General features: G+C 41.5%; 1 protein-coding gene and 1 long non-coding RNA gene across 3 annotated transcripts in view; one reads left to right on the forward strand and one right to left on the reverse strand.

The window, feature by feature from the left end:
* Positions 1-18450, forward strand: part of LOC141381964 (uncharacterized) — a 1176553-nt gene that overhangs the window by 4538 nt on the left and 1153565 nt on the right. The gene's annotated exons all lie outside the window — the stretch shown is intronic.
* On the reverse strand, positions 1622-13923 carry LOC137491184 (NACHT, LRR and PYD domains-containing protein 3-like). Of its 2 annotated transcripts, XM_068220279.2 has the most exons (9): positions 13812-13923; positions 13089-13139; positions 12512-12616; positions 10186-12288; positions 8769-8942; positions 8068-8241; positions 3232-3405; positions 2358-2404; positions 1622-2277 (listed from the first exon to the last, which is right to left on the reverse strand). In XM_068220279.2, exons 2-9 carry the CDS (start codon positions 13130-13132, stop codon positions 1751-1753), a joined length of 3348 nt encoding a protein of 1115 aa, XP_068076380.2. In that variant the 5' UTR covers positions 13133-13139; positions 13812-13923; the 3' UTR covers positions 1622-1750. The 2 variants fall into 2 exon arrangements, with proteins under 2 accessions (XP_068076380.2, XP_073804325.1); XM_073948224.1 differs by lacking the exon at positions 13089-13139.

Consider the following 18450-nt stretch of genomic DNA (forward strand, 5'->3'; position numbering starts at 1 on the left):
GTAATGTATTACAGTTTGGAAGTAACTTGCACAACACTGTATATTGGGAAAATAGCAAATAGTTTTTAACTATATATATATATAAAGTTATAGTCATTAATAAAATAAATAAAGTTTTACATATTAATAAAACGTATGCAATCTGCACCCTCGAAATGAAAATACAAAGACTGCCATCTGGTGCAAAGAGAAAACTTATTGATATGAACTTTTTAGATCGCTTTAGTACAAATTGTGTATAATAGAAATGCACAATATGTGACTTTTTAAAAAAGCAATAATACATTTATGCAGACATAAACATGTTTTGACAGTTAATATGCCAGTGATTGATGCTTCAAAAAAGTTGCAGACGCCTTTACCAATATGAAAATGCTTTTGGAAACAACCAGTTATTCTTTACACCGATTAAAAAACTGTACTATAATAAAGAAAATATTTTCTAAATGTAGAACTAAATACATTGATTTGCATTGAAATACATGATGAATACTCTTGTCTTGACAAATGAAAGTGTAAAGCCTGCAGCTCACAACAAATGTGAAGTTACTGCGTGTCATATTTAACAAGCCGTTTACTGCTAATTTGATGTAATTTTGCTCACATGGATAATTGAATATTAATCAGATGATGTCATTACGCTGCTGTGCCGTCAGCCAATAGTTGCATTGCTGATCATGATTTCGAGGATCGATAGATCTGTCCTTAACAACACAAGCAGCGATCTCAGATCAGCTCATCCAGACATTCTAATCTGATTCGCGAACTTGTTTGAAGAACCAAATTAGCGAGAGATCAGTTATCAAGATTAAAAGATCCAGGATCTGCCAAATCATCTTAGATCATTTAAGCGAGGTACGAAGAACGAACCCCAGAGCTGTACTTTGCTAACAGGGAGCAATTAAACGCATCGGCTTCACACCAGCTCAAAAGTGTAGAGAGCTCACTGTTGGAGATCTTCGCATAAAAGTCCAATCGATGAAAAGGAAAGGTTCACTTTTGCCTTTTTGTCTGAATAAGTGATTAGAGTAGATTTGCTGTGTCACTTATTGTTAAGGCCATGTTTATTGTATGTTTCTTTGTTCAATAATGCTCCTGTTTACTGTTGGTGAAATGTAGAAGCAAAAAAGTACAGGGCAATAAGCTTAGCTTATAATGCCAAACAAATATATTGAGATCACATGCAAAAACATTAAAATGCGTCTAAATACATTTTATTTTCAGCTCAGTACCTTTTTTAATCCAGGGTCGCCACAGTGGAAGGAACCGCCAACTTAACTAGCAGATGTTTTACACAGCAGATGCCCTTCCAGCTGCAACCCATCACTGGGAAACATCCATACACACTCATACACATATTCACTACGGACAATTTGAGTTTACTCAATTCACCTGTACCACATGTGTTTGGACTGTGGAGGAAACCGGAGCACTCGAAGGAAGCCCACGCCAATGCTAAACTTTCCTTAGTGTATGTATGTGAATGAGTGTGTATGGATGTTTTCCAGTGATAGGTTGCAGCTAGAAGTGCATCAGCTGCATAAAAACATATGCTGGACAAGTTGCCGGTTCCTTCCACTGTACAATTTGACTGTATTATTTATGTTCTCTTCAAAAAATTGCTTATAAGAATTTTTTTATTTATATATTTATTAACCACAAATACACAGACACACAGAAGAGATTCCAGCACATCTCTCTGCTACTGACTGATCCTGCAGAGGATTCTGGGTAAATCTCTCGTCAGTCTTCAGCTCAGTTTCACTGATGATCCAGGATTAAACCCAAACCCAGGCCAGAGCGGCTCAGTGAATGTGGTCTGGACTGAGTGGATGAGGCTCATTGTGTCTCTATAGATGTTGTAGAAGATCAGAGTTCCTGCACTGTGATCCACAAACACTCCTATTCTACTGCTGAGCGGATTCACTGAGAGATCAGTCTTTATGTTATTGTGCCAGAATGTGAATCTGGAGAAAGTACAGAACAAACTCCAGGACTGAGCATTACGTCCAAACACACACTCATAACCTCTTCCCTTCCTCCTGATGCTCTTATATGACACTGATATACACACACCATCATCTCCACTCCAGTCAATCTCCCAGTAACAGCGTCCACACACACTCTCTCTGCACAACACCTGAGGCCAACCAATAAATCTGTCTGGGTGACGAGGATACGGCTGATTCTCTCTCACACTCTTCCCCTCTCTTTTCTCCTCAGATAGAATGAGTTCAGTGTGTGCTGTGTTTGGATCCAGAGTGGGGAAACAGACATCTGAACACAAGAACACACACATTAATAACCACAGCTGTGTGCGTGTATGTGTGTGTGTGTTTGTGTGTGTGTAGTCTTACATTTGTGCAGTCCTGCTGTAATCCTCGTGTGTCCTCCATGATCCAGACTGTAAACACACACAGATGGAGAGAATGAGCTGTTTAGTTTCCCCCTCAGCTATTAAGCTAAAGCTAGCACTGAGCTGCTCAGCTACACGCTCCAAACTCTTGAGCTAAAACACACAACCCTTGTTGGTTGAGCCGGGATGCACAATGAATGTAACACAGTGCGTTCTTTTCCTCTGCTGTTGGTGAAGCGAGCGCAGATACTGCTCATGTTGATGGAGACACCCTGCTGCAACATTCATTTATTACAGTGATCACACTTAGCTTTGTCATCGTTCTTCAGCACATGCAGCCTTTGAGCACATGTTGCAGTCCATCTCTAAACTATGTTCAGATTATTAAAGCTGCTCGCCAGCGCCCAAGTTCCTGACAGATTAGCAAGTGAAAAATACAAATGTGTGCACAGAGAAGAGGAATCCAGATGTTGATTTTAGAACAAGAGTCTGAACATTAATCTAAGTGTCTGATTCCAGAATCCGAATCCATCTTCAATCCCCAACCCTATTCCTGACCTGATATTGTAGGATTCTTCAGCAGAAATGGAGGAAGAAGTTTCTCTGCTCAGCTCAAATGCTGAAACTGTACAGTGTGTCCCGCTTAATGTCACTGTAACTGAGCCAATACACTCCAACATTTACAGAGGAGATTCATTTCACACTCAATGATTTGCTCTTCATAGACATGACTGGAATACTCTACAAGCTGTATCTTCTGTCTGTCCTCACCCCATAACCCTCACAGAAAACTGAAGCTGATCACAAAAGAGCTTTCTAGTGTCTTTTTAAAGCCATTCAGTGTAAAAGCACAAGGCCAGTGATGCTCCACATACTTGAGTTTGTCCAGTGTGTAGTTTGGATCCTCCAGTTGTTCAGAGAGCAGCTTGACTCCTGAATCTCCTGGATGATTGTAGCTCAGATCCAGCTCTCTCAGGTGTGAGGGGTTTGAAGTCAGAGCTGAAGACAGAAAACCACAGCCTTCCTCTGTCACCATACAGCCAGACAATCTACAAACACAGCAATAGTCCACATCACACAGTTGGACAATCACACATCTCTTTGTGTTGTGAAGATGCTGACTGCTGTTTCTGCTCATGTCAACAGCAGTGATGAACACACACATCCTGATTAGCTCTCCTTATTGATCGAGCCCTCACATCAGCACACACACACACACACACACACTCAACAAGGACTCGACATCATCTGTAGAAGTGTACAGAGCAAAGACATTGTTCATAATACACCACATCAAGCTGTAAAGTCTGCTGTGAGGAGGAAGAAGACCCACTTGAGCTCAGAAGATTCCTACAGTCGATGATGCTTGGAACTTTTTCTACTCTGAAGTTTTTAGTATAATCAACAAGCATGCAATAATGTAGCATCTTAATGTGGTTTTACAGTTGATTTTAAAAAACATTATAAGTGTGTTGTGTAGATGATCAACACCTAGGTGCAGGATTACAGCTGGTTGTATGACTGTAAGACATTTACTTAAATGATACAGAGGTCTGAAATGTCAGAGATCTGAAGCTGCTTATCTTGGAGGATACCCAGCACAACACACACACACACACACACACACATACACACAATCTCTGAAGAGGAATAAATGGAGAAGAAAGAAGCGCTGGTGAACTCCTCTGAATGACCAAAACACCCAGGCGGGACAGAGCAACAGACAGATGCTGAGCCGCTTTTCTTGGAGGATGGCCAGCACAAACTCAATGCAGCTTCACAATCTCGTCCAGCCCTACATCACAACATCATCAAGACGCATTTATTAACTAGTAAAACTGTGGACAAGCAAATATGATACAGCCTATAGATACTGTCCAGCCTGTGCTCAGACTAATATGTGTGTAAATGTGTTGAGGCCGCAGCTCATGATTGGCCATCCGCTTTCTCTTTCACTCACACATTTCTCTCCAAAGCGAGTGAGGGGGTCTAAACCTCAGATTATACTCATGAGCAAAAGGCCCGATCTCTCCTTCACATGTCTGTAGCTTCGTTTGCTTTATTTGTGTGTTAAAGTCATTCTAGATGTCTGTCAGCCTGTTCCTGTGGGTGAGATGGAGTGACTGACACATTAAATAAAGCTTTAGCATATGCATTCATCTACAATCTAAAGGGAAGTGTCGTGTTATTACTAACTAGACCATTTACACTTACAGACTGGGCCGACATTTACTTAATCACTTCACTAGCAGTGGCGTAGCGGACGGGCCCGCAGGGCACGCACCGCGGGGGGGCCCCGCGTGATTAGGGGGCCCCGCGTCGTCGCGATTTTCAATAAACTGTTGGGAACAACTGTGGTCGGAACCAAAGTTCACAGGTCTGTGTTCTCTGAACACCTCTCAAGCGGTGGACTACTTCATTCTGATTACTTGCCGCCAATGTTGCCAACTTAGCGACTTTGTCACTAGATTTAGCGACTTTTCAGACCCCCCTAGCGACTTTTTTGTGTGTTATTGGAGATTTTTTTAGACTGTCATTTTTCCATACTGTACCGTCCCTACTCTTCTCAACGAGCTGCGTGTGAAGCCGCCGGCCCCTCCCCCGCCTCACAGCACTGACAGGCGGCCCAGTCAGTCTTCTACAGCAGCCTCTCCCACCTGCAGCCCGAGAGCAGATCACCCCTCTGCGTACCGACGACAAATGATTTAGCACAGGCAGTGTGAAGGTATTTCCCTTGTACAGTCAAACCGATCTACTTCTACTTTATTTTAACAATTTAATTGGACCGTTTATTCTTTTCTTGTTCACAATCACAGATATTTTAGTGACAGTTTCTGAACTTGTCTGAGTTTATTTCATATGAGAGATTACTGCACATTCACTAACGTTACACATCTGTAATGATATACTGTATTCAAACAGCAATAAATTTAGTTAAATAAACATGCTTATATAAAGTGTAGTGCAATTATAAATACCCCTTTATTACCCATAGGCTGTTAAACAGAAACGGTAGAACGTGATGACGTCAGTGATATGCAAATTGACGTATGACGTATCCCCCCCCCCCCCCCTTCATCAGGGGGCCCCGTCAGCGATCCCTGCAGGGGGGCCTCCGCATTTTGCGCTACGCCACTGTTCACTAGATTATCTTTCCCCAATAATGTGGATTATCTAATCTAATCTAACCTGATCTACTCAAATCCACATCGCCCAGCCCTAATCAGGTGTCCAGACTTTAAAGATGCTCCCTAAATGTGCAGATATCAGACATATATTATATTATATCACTTTCACTGCTTTCTAACCTGTGCGAATGCTAACTCTTATGTTTAGGATGGAACATGCTAGCAGTTAACGTTAGCTAGCTTTCAGCTAAACATCACCTCTATTAGTTTAGTTTTAGCCACCAGGAGTCTTAAAGGTGCAGTAGATGATTTTCTTCAGAAACTTTTTTTGTTGTGCTGGTTAAAAGTCTCTTCAGTCCAATAGTAATGATTACAGTAAATGATCTAAATGTGTTTATCTGTATTTTTATATTCAGGGTAAAGCATAAAACTAAAAAACGTTCATCTAATGAAATAGAGTCAGACCGTCATCTTGCTTAATTCCGATAGGCAGGTCAGACTGTCTGTCAGCAAATGTAGATTCCAATTTCTGCGCATCTGTTCACGCAGATCTGCCATTAGCACGTGCCCGTCTGCATCATAAACGCATGCACGCGAGCGAGCTGCGGACCGCTCGCACATGCCGAGCAGGAGCCGGAGGCGCCAAAGGACTGACGAGCTCGGGCCGATTACTGTAAAGTCAGACGTGGGTATAATTCGCCCATAAAGCGGCCGCGCGGTCACGAGACGGACCGGGAGAAATCAAATGCTGCATTGAAACTGTTAAAAACCTGAATCAATATTGGAGTTACTTTAGCACGCTGGAGGAAGGACTCCAGTGATTATTTTCAGTTCTTTGACAGCATCTATAATGTAGATTTATATGTAGTTTAACAACAAAACACCAGTAAATAGCGCTATTCCGCCTAACTGCTTTATTGAGCTGAAGTTGCTTTTATATTCACATTGGGTCATTTTTGAACAATGATCTTCCTATACTGTTTCCCGCTAATGCTACTCTGAATATTCGCTCTGAAATAGCATGCAAGTGTGGCAAAGTAATCCATATAATTACTGCACGGCGCTGGCACTAACTAACTGGCGAATGACCTGAACTAGTGGGTTGTCTGTTGGCTGTTGTGACGCGGTCCGCGCGCTCGCGATATCAGGGGGGTGTGGCTTTGAATCACAGTCCCTCCCCGCCGTCCAAACATAATATGCTAAGCGGTTAGCATTTTGGCAGATCACCTACTGCACCTTTAAGAAATAGAGCGGTGTCCCAAATGTGTCTGAGTGATCAGGGCACTCATATGGACAGACAACCCTACTGAAAAATCCAGCTTGGTTTTAGAGGGGTTTTGGCCATTTCCAGGCTGGTTTCCAGCCTGGTCCTAGCTGGCCAGGCAGGAAAATGACCAGCTAAATCCAGCTAAAACTAGCTTAACCAGCCTAGCCAGGCTGGGAGCCCAGCCAAAACCAGCTATGTCCAGCTTAAACCAGGCTAGAAATGACTGGAAACCAGCCTGGAAATGGCCAAAACCCCTCTAAAACCAGCCTGGTCAAACAGCTAAAAACAGCCAACTAGGCTAGGTTGGTTCAAACCTGATTATTCAGCAGTGAAGCGTATCACACGAGAGTGTCAGTGCCCATTCTAGACTGGATTTAACAGTGATGTTACCTGTTTTCCAGACAAACACACTCAACCTATGGCTATTGCTGGACCAAGTTCATGTCTGAATATTAGCGCGTCCTAGACTACAGAAAGAAACGTCTTGAGTCTGGACTCGAGTACTACAGCCCTGACAGTCACCAACTTCAGCTTGTAGATCAAACTTTACTGTATAAAGAGCAACAGAACATGACCTGATCTTCATTTGTATATTATATTGTGGACGATGATGTAAATAAACTAAAACAAACACAAACCCACTCTCTTAATGTCTCTTTCACCAGCCTGACAGTCACATTCACACTGATGGAGCATTAGGGGACTTTTATTCTGTCAGCTGAGAAACACCTGATCAATAATCATGAGCGCTGACTCTCCTTCACACACAGCCTTTCTGACAGAAGATCTTCAGTCAATATATTGCTTCATGTGAATGAGTAATCAGGGTTATTTTCAGATGCATGTGTAGTAAATACATCAGTTCACCAGGTCCCTTACAGTAAACTGCTGAATACATGCTTATAGTGTGTCTTCATATTATTGTAGTGGTTTAGATAATAATAATAGTGTCATGAGACTTTTATACGTTTAGAAGAAACTGCAAACTGAACAAACAGCAGAGCATGTCTAAACTTCACCAGGACACAACAGATATAAATATAAAAAATATAAAATATGAATAAATAATTCAGAGGTAATTCATTATAAAGATCCTTAAAATAAACTGATTCCTTTAACTGTAAGTCATATTTAGGTATACTGGATAAAGAGCAGCTCTGAAAGTGCAACATTTTATAATAAACTTAGTGATGCTTTTGAATATATTTTATAGATACACATACATTAGTAAAGCTGACTGAAATCACAACCCTCTATATGGGCTCCACATTTGGTAACCCAGTATAACTGTATCTGTTGAGTGGAGAATCATTTACCTCAGTGTGTCCAGTTTACAGTGTTGACTCTTCAGTCCATCAGAGAGAAGCTTCACTCCTGAATCCTGCAGGTCATTGATACTCAGGTCCAGCTCTCTCAGCACACAGTTTGAGGATTGTAGAGCTGAAGACAAACTCTCACAGCACTGAACAGTGAGATTACACATGACCAATCTGAGAAAGAAGAACACAGATTACATTAACAGTCATTCATTTGATGTAAAAAACAAACTATGAGTTTAATAATATGACAAAACTATTGGAATTTGTGTCAGTTAGAATTATTGACTATTTTTATTTATTAAAACTGAATATTAAATGTCATCTAATATAGTCTTGAATATTTTGAAAGGTAAGAAAACTGCTAAATTTGAGTTCAGATAAGAGGAACACGAGACTTTATATATTTATGAACCTGTAAAATCCAAATGATCAGAGCCTGTCAAACCTGCTCCAATAAACCAATTCACAGATAAACTATAAATATGATCATTAAAATATAAAATATAAATAAAGATTTAGAGGTAATTAAATAAAATAATCCTATTAATCCTAATAATTTCCTGAACTGTTTAAAAAAAGAGCAACTTTCATTAGAGAATCAGCATATTGCAGTTTATCCACTAATGCTCTTAAATATATCTGGACATTTCCATCTCAATCAAAACACTTTTAATGTTGTTAAGTGGAGAATCATTTACCTCAGTGTGTCCAGTTTACAGTGTTGACTCTTCAGTCCATCAGAGAGAAGCTTCACTCCTGAATCCTGCAGGTCATTGTTACTCAGGTCCAGCTCTCTCAGCACACAGTTTGAGGATTGTAGAGCTGAAGACAAACTCTCACAGCACTGAACAGTGAGATTACACCACTGTAGCCTGTGTAGAGGACAAAGAGCAACAAAATCAGCATTGAGAAATGAGCAGTGTTGAGTGTTTATGTGTTCAGTCTACAGTGATAAAAGCAACACTGGAAATAAACTATATATATATATATATATATATATATATATATATATATATATATATATATATATATATATATATATATATATACTGCTCAAACAATAAAGGGAACACTAAAATAACACATCCTAGATCTGAATGAATGAAATATTCTTATTAAATACTTTGCTCTTTACACAGTTGAATGTGCTGAAAACAAAATCACACAGACATGATCACTGGAAATCAAATGTATTAACCCATGGAGGACTGGATTTGGAGTCACACTCAAAACTGTAGTGAATTGCAGGAATTGCTGACACACTGCAGACACATGAGGTCCAGCATTGTCTTGCATTAGGAGGAATTCAGGGCCAACCACACCAGCATATGGTCTCACAAGGGGTCTGAGGATCTCATCTCATTACCTAATGGCAGTCAGGCTACCTCATGGTGTTGGGCTGCAACCCCCACCTGTGGACATTGGACCCTCATACCACCCTCATAAAAAGAACATATATTCTTTTTATTTATTTATTTATTGATTGAATCTACATAAAACTAAAGTAAAGCTGTATTTTCCCATTCATATGTATTTAATGAATTATTTAACAGATTATTAATAACTAATCAGAGAGCATTTTACTGAGCTCAGTGTAAAGTTTAGTGTTTAGGCCTACAGTAAATGTAATATTAGAGGCATGTCTGCGGTGAGACGGCAATACTGTGTCTAAAATTACACTATTTCTCTGATCAGAAAACAAACACAATTATCCAAGAGCAACACTGTGTTAGATTTGAGCAAATACACATCAACCAATGTCCTATTCAGCTGGAGGAGCACAGGGATTTACAGGGATTTGAGTTATTTTCCAGAATAAACTGTAAAGCAAATGAAGTAGATTATTAAATAAGTACAAATGTTGTTTGTGTGAGTAAAAAGTCAAGAAAAGTTTGTTAAATATGTTTAGAAATGATGAAATAAATGAGCAAATAAGGAAACAGAACACTGCCGCCGCGTCCCCATGCAGTAATATGGTGTATCAGCGATCTCACAGGGGGACGATATGGCCAGCTAAAGATTTTCTGTTAAAGCAGGGCAGTGATTCACTAAACTGATCTGAGTCTTCAGTGCAGACTGATGTGTGTCTTCTGTGATCAATCAATGAATACTCACAGAGCTCTTCTGCAGTTTCTCACAGCTGCTGTCAGTCTCCTTCTTCCCTCAGCTGATGTGTTGAATTTATTAAAGTGTAACTCATCCAGCGGCTCCTCTGACATCTCAATCATGTAGGAGATTGTTGAGCAGTGAGCAGGAGAGAGTTCCTCCTCTGAGTGTTTGTCTGATTTCACAAACTCCTGAATCTCTCTGGCCAGAGTCTGATCTTTCACCTCCAGCAGACAGAGGAACAGATTGATGGATCTTTCAGCTGAGAGAGGGTCATCTCTCTTCTGTAACCGTCTGATGCGTCTTTTAGCTGAGGGAGGGTCATCATCTCTCTTGATCATGTCTTTAATGTACTGTGTGATTTCCCTGATGTTCTCTGAGTTCTCCTCTGTGTGTGTCAGCAGATCCTGGAAGAGTCTCTGATTGGACTCCAGTGAGACGCCCAGCAGGAACCGCAGGAACAGATCCAGATGACCATTACTACTCTTGACAGCTTTATCTACTGCTGAACTGAGCAGATCATACAGAGACTTCTCAGAGCTGGACTGTAGATACTGATCATGTGAATATTCTAAAATTAACTTCAGTGGTTCTCTGTTCTTTGTTAATTGGCAGTAAAATACAAAGAAAGCAGCCAGAAACTCCTGAAAGCTGAGATGGATGAAGCTGTAGACTTTCCTCTGATGAATCACAGATTCCTCCTTGAAGATCTCAGTGCAGATCCCAGAATACACCGAGGCGTCAGTGACGTCTATGCCGCTCTCAATCAGGTCCTCCTCATAGAACATCACATTGCCCTTCATCAGCTGTCTGAAAGCCACTTCAGCAAGTTTGAGGATCACTCCTCTGTTGGACTGCAGATTCTTTGGATCTCCCTGCAGTTTCTCTGGATCTCTCTCTACATACTTCTGCTTCCTCACGTTGATCTTTAGCTGTCTGAAAGCCACTTTAAGTTTGTTGATCACTCCTCTGTTGGACTGCAGTTTCTCTGGATCTCCCTGCAGTTTCTCTGGATCTCCCTGCAGTTTCTCTGGATCTCTCTCTTCATACTTCTGCTTCCTCATGTTGATCTGAATCAGCAGGAAGTGGATGTACATCTCAGTCAGAGTTTGAGGGATTTCTGCACTCACATCTTCTTCCAGGAGCTTCTGAAGCACAGTGGAGGAGATCCAGCAGAAGACGGGTATGTGGCACATGATCTGGAGGCTTCTTGCTCTTCTGATGTGGGAGATGATTCTGCTGGCTTGATGCTCGTCGCTGATTCTCTTCCTGAAATATTCCTCCTTCTGAGGCTCAGTGAATCCCTGAATCTCTGTCACACGCTTGATGTATCTGAACGGGATCTGATGGGCTGCTGCTGGTCTGGAGGTGATCCAGATGAGAGCAGAGGGAAGCAGATCTCCTTTCAGGAGGCTCCACATCAACATAGCCACTGATGAAGATTCAGTCACAGCACAAACTTTCTCCTCATCTGAAAAGTTGAGTGTGATTCTGCTTTCATCCAGACCATCAAAGATGAACATAACTCTACACTGCTCATAAATCTTGGGCTCCAGATCTTCGAGTTCAGGATGAAAGTCCAGCAGAAGTCTGTGAAGACTGTACTGATGATCTCTGATCAAGTTCAGCTCTCGAAATGGAAGCACAAACATGAAATCCACATCCTGATGGTCTTTTCCCTCGGCCCAGTCCAAAATGAACTTTTGCACAGAGACGGTTTTCCCGATTCCAGCGATGCCTTTAGTGAGAACAGTCTTGATCTGGGCTTTCTCCTTCTTGATCTTCTCCTCATGTCCTGCTCCAGCTGAGGCTTTAAAGATGTCATTGCAGTAGACTGGAGTGTGTTGTGAGGGGTTTGTTCTGGCTCTTTTCTCCATCTGTAAAACCTCATGTTCTTCATTCACTCCTTCACTCTCTCCTTCTATGATGTAGAGCTGTGTGTAGATCCTGTTCAGGAGGGTTTGAGTCTCTCCATGGTTGATTCCCTCAAATAATCTCTCATACTTGTTCTTCATGCTGGTTTTGTGCTGCTCTTTGACTCTCTGAAGTTCATCATGTTCTGGTTGGAGTGAATCCTGCTGCAGGTCTCCAGTCTGATCATCTCCATCCACACTGCAGGAACAACAACAACACAAAGAACCAATGAGTAAACCCTATGGTTATACCTCATGCCTCAAAAAGGATGTAAAAAGGGGGGACATCCAAGAAAGCCAACATTACAGAGCACAATTTAATAAAGAGACTCTTTTAAACATATTAAGTAAAATAAAAAATGTCCTGATGAATACTGAAATACAGTTCATGTGTGTGATGAATATAGTACAGCACTAAATACCTTTGGGCAGATGATGGTGATTTCTCACTGAGTTCTGGTGGAGGACCCATTGACCCGTCACTCTTGAGAGACACAGCGCTGGACACACATGATCCTGATCTCACACTGAACACACCAGAGGAAAAGGAGCGTCACAAACTCAAGGTTTTGTTCAAGGTGTAAGATAAATGTTTCATGAGTAAAATTTCAGATCAATATAGCCATCAGATCATTATTATACTCTTCTGAACATGTGACTTGTGTCATTTGTGTGTCTTCTGCGTTCAAAGTGTTTGATTGAAGTCAATATTCATATTAAATATATTTATGTGGAGTTTACTCACAGCTCTGCATTCTCCCATCACAATTTTTTTTCTTTTTTCTACATCTTTTGCTAATTCTACAGCAGAATTTATGCATGATGATTTTTATAAGTGTCGTAATATCAAAACTAAATCATAATCGTGTCATAACTAAAAACTTAAGATATGAAATAATAATAAATAGTTTTAAAGTTTTATTTAATGTTTACAATGCAAATCCATTTAGATCCACATATTTGTTAAACACAGCGAGTCTCGTGTAATATTGACAATACCTGTGTTTCTCTGAGAGAGAGTCCTTTACTCGCTCCTCTGCCATACTGTAGCTAAAACACCAATGCAGACATTAGCAGAGCTTTCAGGAAACAATCATACACACATACATATATATATATATATATATATATATATATATATATATATATATATATATATATATATATATAGTCCTTAACATGAATGCAGATGGTTTAACCCTGATCTGACATCTCAGCTGTTTCACATTTGATTTAAGGTAAATGCATGTTATATAGAGTTTATCAAGAGAAGTTCAGGTTCAGCCAATTGCTGATTTAGTGAGTATTGAAATGTCTCTCTACTAAAGAGGCTCTTTGGTTAATGAGTTACTCTGACAGTAAAGGGTTAAATGCAGTGTTGTTTAAGGATCGTCAGCTTGTTGTTTTCAGCAGCTTTTCTTCCTGTTCAACTGGAAGGTCTGCTTTAACTTTACTTTTGATTTGGTGACTCTGAATGTTTAGTTATATTTAATGCTGAATTATTGGACACTATTGAGTCAGTCTGATATAGAAGAGCACAAACACTTTAAAGGGATTAAAAATAAAGCTTTTAGACACAGTGTTTAAATGAGCGTGTTTGACTCAGTGTTTAATCTGTGTTTGAGGATTTGATCTTCAGGATCAGACATTTAAATCACACTCACACATATAAACCCTTCATCATCTCCACAAATCAGCGTAATGTAGAAGTGTTAAACTCACATGCAGAAGTACAGACGCTCTTGTGCAGCAGGAACACGATCTGAGCTCTTTCACTCTTTCACTTCACTAAAACACACCTGTGTGATCTACAGGTATATCCTGAAATATTACTGGCTACACTGAGTGACACTGACATGAATATCCATGAGCTTCTCCTGACTATGGGCCTGTCCTGAAGACGAGTGTGTTGAAGGAAGATTTAGAGAAGGTATTTAAGATGAAATCTGAGAGGTCTCTGATGAACATTTACAGTAATGTTGAACCTATAAAGTAAGATTAGAGGTTTCTATATAAATGAGTAAACCTCATACAGATCTCTCTGCTATATTATTATTATTTTCTATAGGATGCTGTTTAATAATATTCAATAAGTGTGTTTATACAATAGATTAGTCAGTACCAAAGGCAAAACTGAACTAACTGAACAAAATAACTGAAGATCACAGTGAAGAGAAACAGCACACACAAATGAATAATGTTTAACCAGAGACAAATCAAGAAAACCATTAAACACTAAACCAATAAAACACTAAGAAAACCATTAAACACTATTACATTCAGTTCAAATGTTGTAGTTTGTCTTTTATTTATTGTTTGCAACACATAATTTGAATGTACATGTGTTATCTCTCTATTTCTGAAGGTGTTTTTAAACTGTTATTTTAATATCTGTTTGTCTATATTCGCTGTTAGAAATATTATATATATATATATATATATATATATATATATATATATATATATATATATATATTATTTTATTTTTATTTTTTAAGGCAGTGTATTTATTGATGCTGTGCATTGTATAGATACAGTATTCAGCATTTAAAATGGTTCAAAAATGTTTTTTCTAAATTGTCCTAAGACAAGAACAGGACAGCTTTAATGGTTTATTAACTCATTTACTCATTCACTCATTTACAATAGAGATGTTTTAATACCCTTTTTATTCATCATTTCTAAAAGGTTCAGGATAAAAGGTCAATAAAAATGTAAATAATTTTCCTCAGAAACTGGAAGACGGGGTTGACAAGTCTTTGTTGTGTCAACTGATTTATTAATATCAGTAAAAATATCTAACTTTGCTGTTTTTATTCATTTAATTGTTCTTTTGATTATACGTTTGAAGTTGAGTTTTTAAATTAATTACAGATAACTTCATTATCTTAATTGAGCTTTACAATAGCTCTTTATTGAAATCAAAGAACGATAAAAACTTTTAGATTGGGTGTTTAGTGATTGTGGTGTTTTCCAAATAGTGTAATAATTAAAGTGCACGATCCATAAACAAGAGTATTTTAACCAGTTAACATGAGATAACATGGAATCAGAATAGTTTAGTTTAATAACAACTGAAACAGTGATTTAATAATAGTTTCTGATTTATTTTACGAAAATAAAACATTGATAAAAATACATTATCACATGGGTAATATCTATATGTAACATTTTAAAATGGCTTTATTTACTTTATTAAGAGTATGTATATATATTTTGACAAAACACAATGAATAAGTGTCATATATTCATGAAGACACTGATGTAGTGTGCAGAGGTAAACTGATATTTACTTATCAAGATATTCTTCATCATTTAAATAATATTTTTATTAATTTTAATGCTTGTGAATGACTGAACCACAAAGAATAAATAGTCAAATTAAATCAGAGGAGATAATTGTGCTAAATATTCTATTAATAATGTTTTTAAAATAAACATATTTTCATTTTTTAGCTTTTTACAATTGCTGGACATGTTTTGTCCAATATCTCAAGAGTCAGTGACATATATATATATATATATGACCTTAAAGACAACAAGATTATAGATGAGAAATAAATGACAATGAAATAAGAAATAAAATATAGACAAACTTTAGTCATAGGAAATATATCTGTAGAGAATAAAATCAACACATTAAACCCCGCGGCTATACAACTGTAGAGAACGTTCGAGGTTAAAGAAGTAACCCTCCTCGGGGAACGGAAGTGCCATAAGTGGATGAAATCCACGATGGGAGGATTCGGATCAGAAGCCGCTTGTCTGGAGAGTATTGAACGGGCCAATGAATGAAATTAATTGGCAGCGTAAGCTTGCGCAGGTGTGCGGCATCTGCAATTATCTCAGCATATAAGCACACCTGAAGCTAGCAAACGCCATCCTTTTAAGCTGAAGAGACTTTCAAACAGCTAAGGGACAGTCATTATGGCGACGGAGTATGGCACTTCCGTTCCCCTCCTCGGGGAACGAAGGGTTACTTCTGTAACCTCGAACATTCCCCTTCAGTTGGGGAACTTCAGTGCCATAAGTAGATGAAATCCACGATGGAAGAAGTATGGAAAGCGCCATAATGACTGCACCTTACCAACGCCCCCGATGAGGAGATAGTCAAGCAAGCGTGACGCACCCACATCATGGGGGGCGCGATCCTCCAACGTGTCCCTGGCCCTAATTTATCCTACTTCAACAGAAGTTTTACGGATTTAGATATATTTTTTGGGAAGTCGTGAGCATCTAGATAATTCTAGGAAATACGACAGTACGTTGGGAAGCGTGCAATCCCGATAGGGAGGACGCTGCGGAGGCCATCCGTTACCCAAGGGGGGGATAGATGGCAGAATTTACATATGGACTAGCCCTAAAAAGGGGGAGTACTCATAGCAAAAGAGTGGTTAGCGGAGAGGGAAGACACGGGTCCGCCCAGGGGGGGGGACTTAACCGTGGCGGAATGAGCATATGGGATCGCCTAGTGGGGATCACGCATAGCAGGCACCTATACCCAAAACGCGGGCTGACCAGCGGGCAGACCTACAACGTAGTGGGCCAGCAAGTGACTCCTCCGCTGAGTCAGTGCTGGGGGCCACGGAGGAATCTGCAGGGCTCACCTGACGGGGAACTTTACTGACAGATAAAAAGGCGCACGTACCTCCGTGTTAGGGAGAATGGAGAATACTTGCGCATGCCCCGAGGCCAGCTGTGGGCCAGTGCATCCGTGCCGAGAGAGCCCTCGGTCAGGGAAAAAAACAACTGGCAATGAGCGTTCTCGGGGGAAGCAAACAGATCGATCGTGGCCTCCCCGAATCGCGCCCATATCAGCTGAACAGACTCGGGGTGGAGTCTCCATTCTCCAGGGCGTAACAGCTGTCGTGAGAGCGCATCGGCTGCACGATTGAGCGTGCCTGGAACGTGAATGGCGCGCAACGATTTCAGCCGCGGGTGACTCCAGAGGAGCAGACGGCTGTCGAGCTCCCTCAAACAGTTTACCAACAGGCGAGCGCGTTCCTCAGAGAGGTGCGCTACCATGGTGATCGAGTCCAGCTCCATCCCGAGAAAAAAAATCCACGGTGGCGAGTTTGCTCTTTTCTCGGTTGACCTGAAGCCCCAGTAGGCGGAGATGCCGAAGCACCTTGTCCCTGTGCATAATCAATTGCTCCCGCGAGTGGGCTAAAATCAGCCAGTCGTCGAGATAATTGAGTATGCGAATGCCCGCGAGCCGAAGGGGCGCTAGGGCACCCTCCGCGAGTTTGGTGAAGACCCGCGGAGACAGAGAGAGCCCGAAGGGGAGGACCTTGTACTGTCACGCTCGACCCTCGAACGCAAACCGCAGAAATTGGCGGTGGCGTGGAAGAATGGAGACATGGAAATATGCGTCCTTCAGGTCTAAGGCTGCAAACCAATCCTGAGGATGAACGCATTGGAGAATGCGCCTCTGCGTGAGCATTCCGAACGGCAGCCTGTGCAGACAGCGGTTCAAAACGCGCAGATCTAGGATTGGCCGTGACCCACCGCTCTTTTTGGGTACGATGAAGTATGGGCTGTAAAACCCACTCTCCATCTCGGCTGGAGGAACCAGCTCGATTGCACCCTTCGCCAGGAGGGCAGCAATCTCCTCTCGCAAGACAGGGGCGGACAGGGGGTTGACCCTGGAGAAATACACGCCCGTAAACTTGGGGGGCCGTTTCGCGAACTGAATCGTGTAACCGAGTCTGATTGTGCGTATGAGCCACCGCAAGGGGCTGGCCCGCGCTAACCAGGCAGGCAGAGCCCTCGCTAATGGAGTCATCGCTACAATCGCTGACGTACCAGCGGTGGGGCAGCGCGGAGTGGGTGTGCTGATCCGGGAAGCACGAGGGTCCCGCGGAAGAGCTGGAGGAGAGCGATTCGCTCTGGCTCCGCACCCTGACTCCGGAGAGGGGTCTAGAGGGCTGAGGGAAGGGAGACCGTCCCCCCAGCGCTCGTGAAGGCAGCGCGTCCCGGACTGGCAGAACTCGTGCAGTCACATCCGGGGAAGGGAAAAAGTGCTCTTTTACTGATGTTTTGGTGGCACTGAAAAGTACCGTTGTTATCGGGGCCCTGCCCTCCAGCGGGGAAAGAGCAAGTTTCCTCTTCTCCGGATGGCCTGTCTCATGGACGCTTCGCGGTCCGTTTACCGGACTTAACGGCGCCCTGGGCAGGAGGGGCTGCCTGCTTTCGAGGTGTACGCCGCGCCCGCTTGGCCGGAGGCGCAGGCGGGGGCGGGGCAGCACTCGTTGGCGGGCGCCCTCGGCGAGGAACAGCGGAGGTGGATGGCTCGGCGGGCGGAGCGGGCTTACGGCCACGCCGATAGATGACATTGCCCATCCCATCCGACTGCTCTTTC

This window comes from Danio rerio, chromosome 4 (genome assembly GCF_049306965.1).
Source record: "Danio rerio strain Tuebingen ecotype United States chromosome 4, GRCz12tu, whole genome shotgun sequence".
In the NCBI taxonomy this organism is placed as follows: Eukaryota; Metazoa; Chordata; class Actinopteri; order Cypriniformes; family Danionidae; genus Danio; species Danio rerio.

What these genes read in the sequence shown, in the direction of transcription:
- LOC137491184 (XM_068220279.2), bottom strand. Translation starts at nt 13,132, where the DNA reads ATGGCAGAGGAGCGAGTAAAGGACTCTCTCTCAGAGAAACACAG. An exon ending in TCACCATCATCTGCCCAAAG is followed by an intron (nt 12,289 to 12,511) that starts GTATTTAGTGCT and finishes TTGTTCCTGCAG; the next exon opens with TGTGGATGGAGATGATCAGA. An exon ending in TACAGCAGGACTGCACAAAT is followed by an intron (nt 2,278 to 2,357) that starts GTAAGACTACAC and finishes TCTTGTGTTCAG; the next exon opens with ATGTCTGTTTCCCCACTCTG.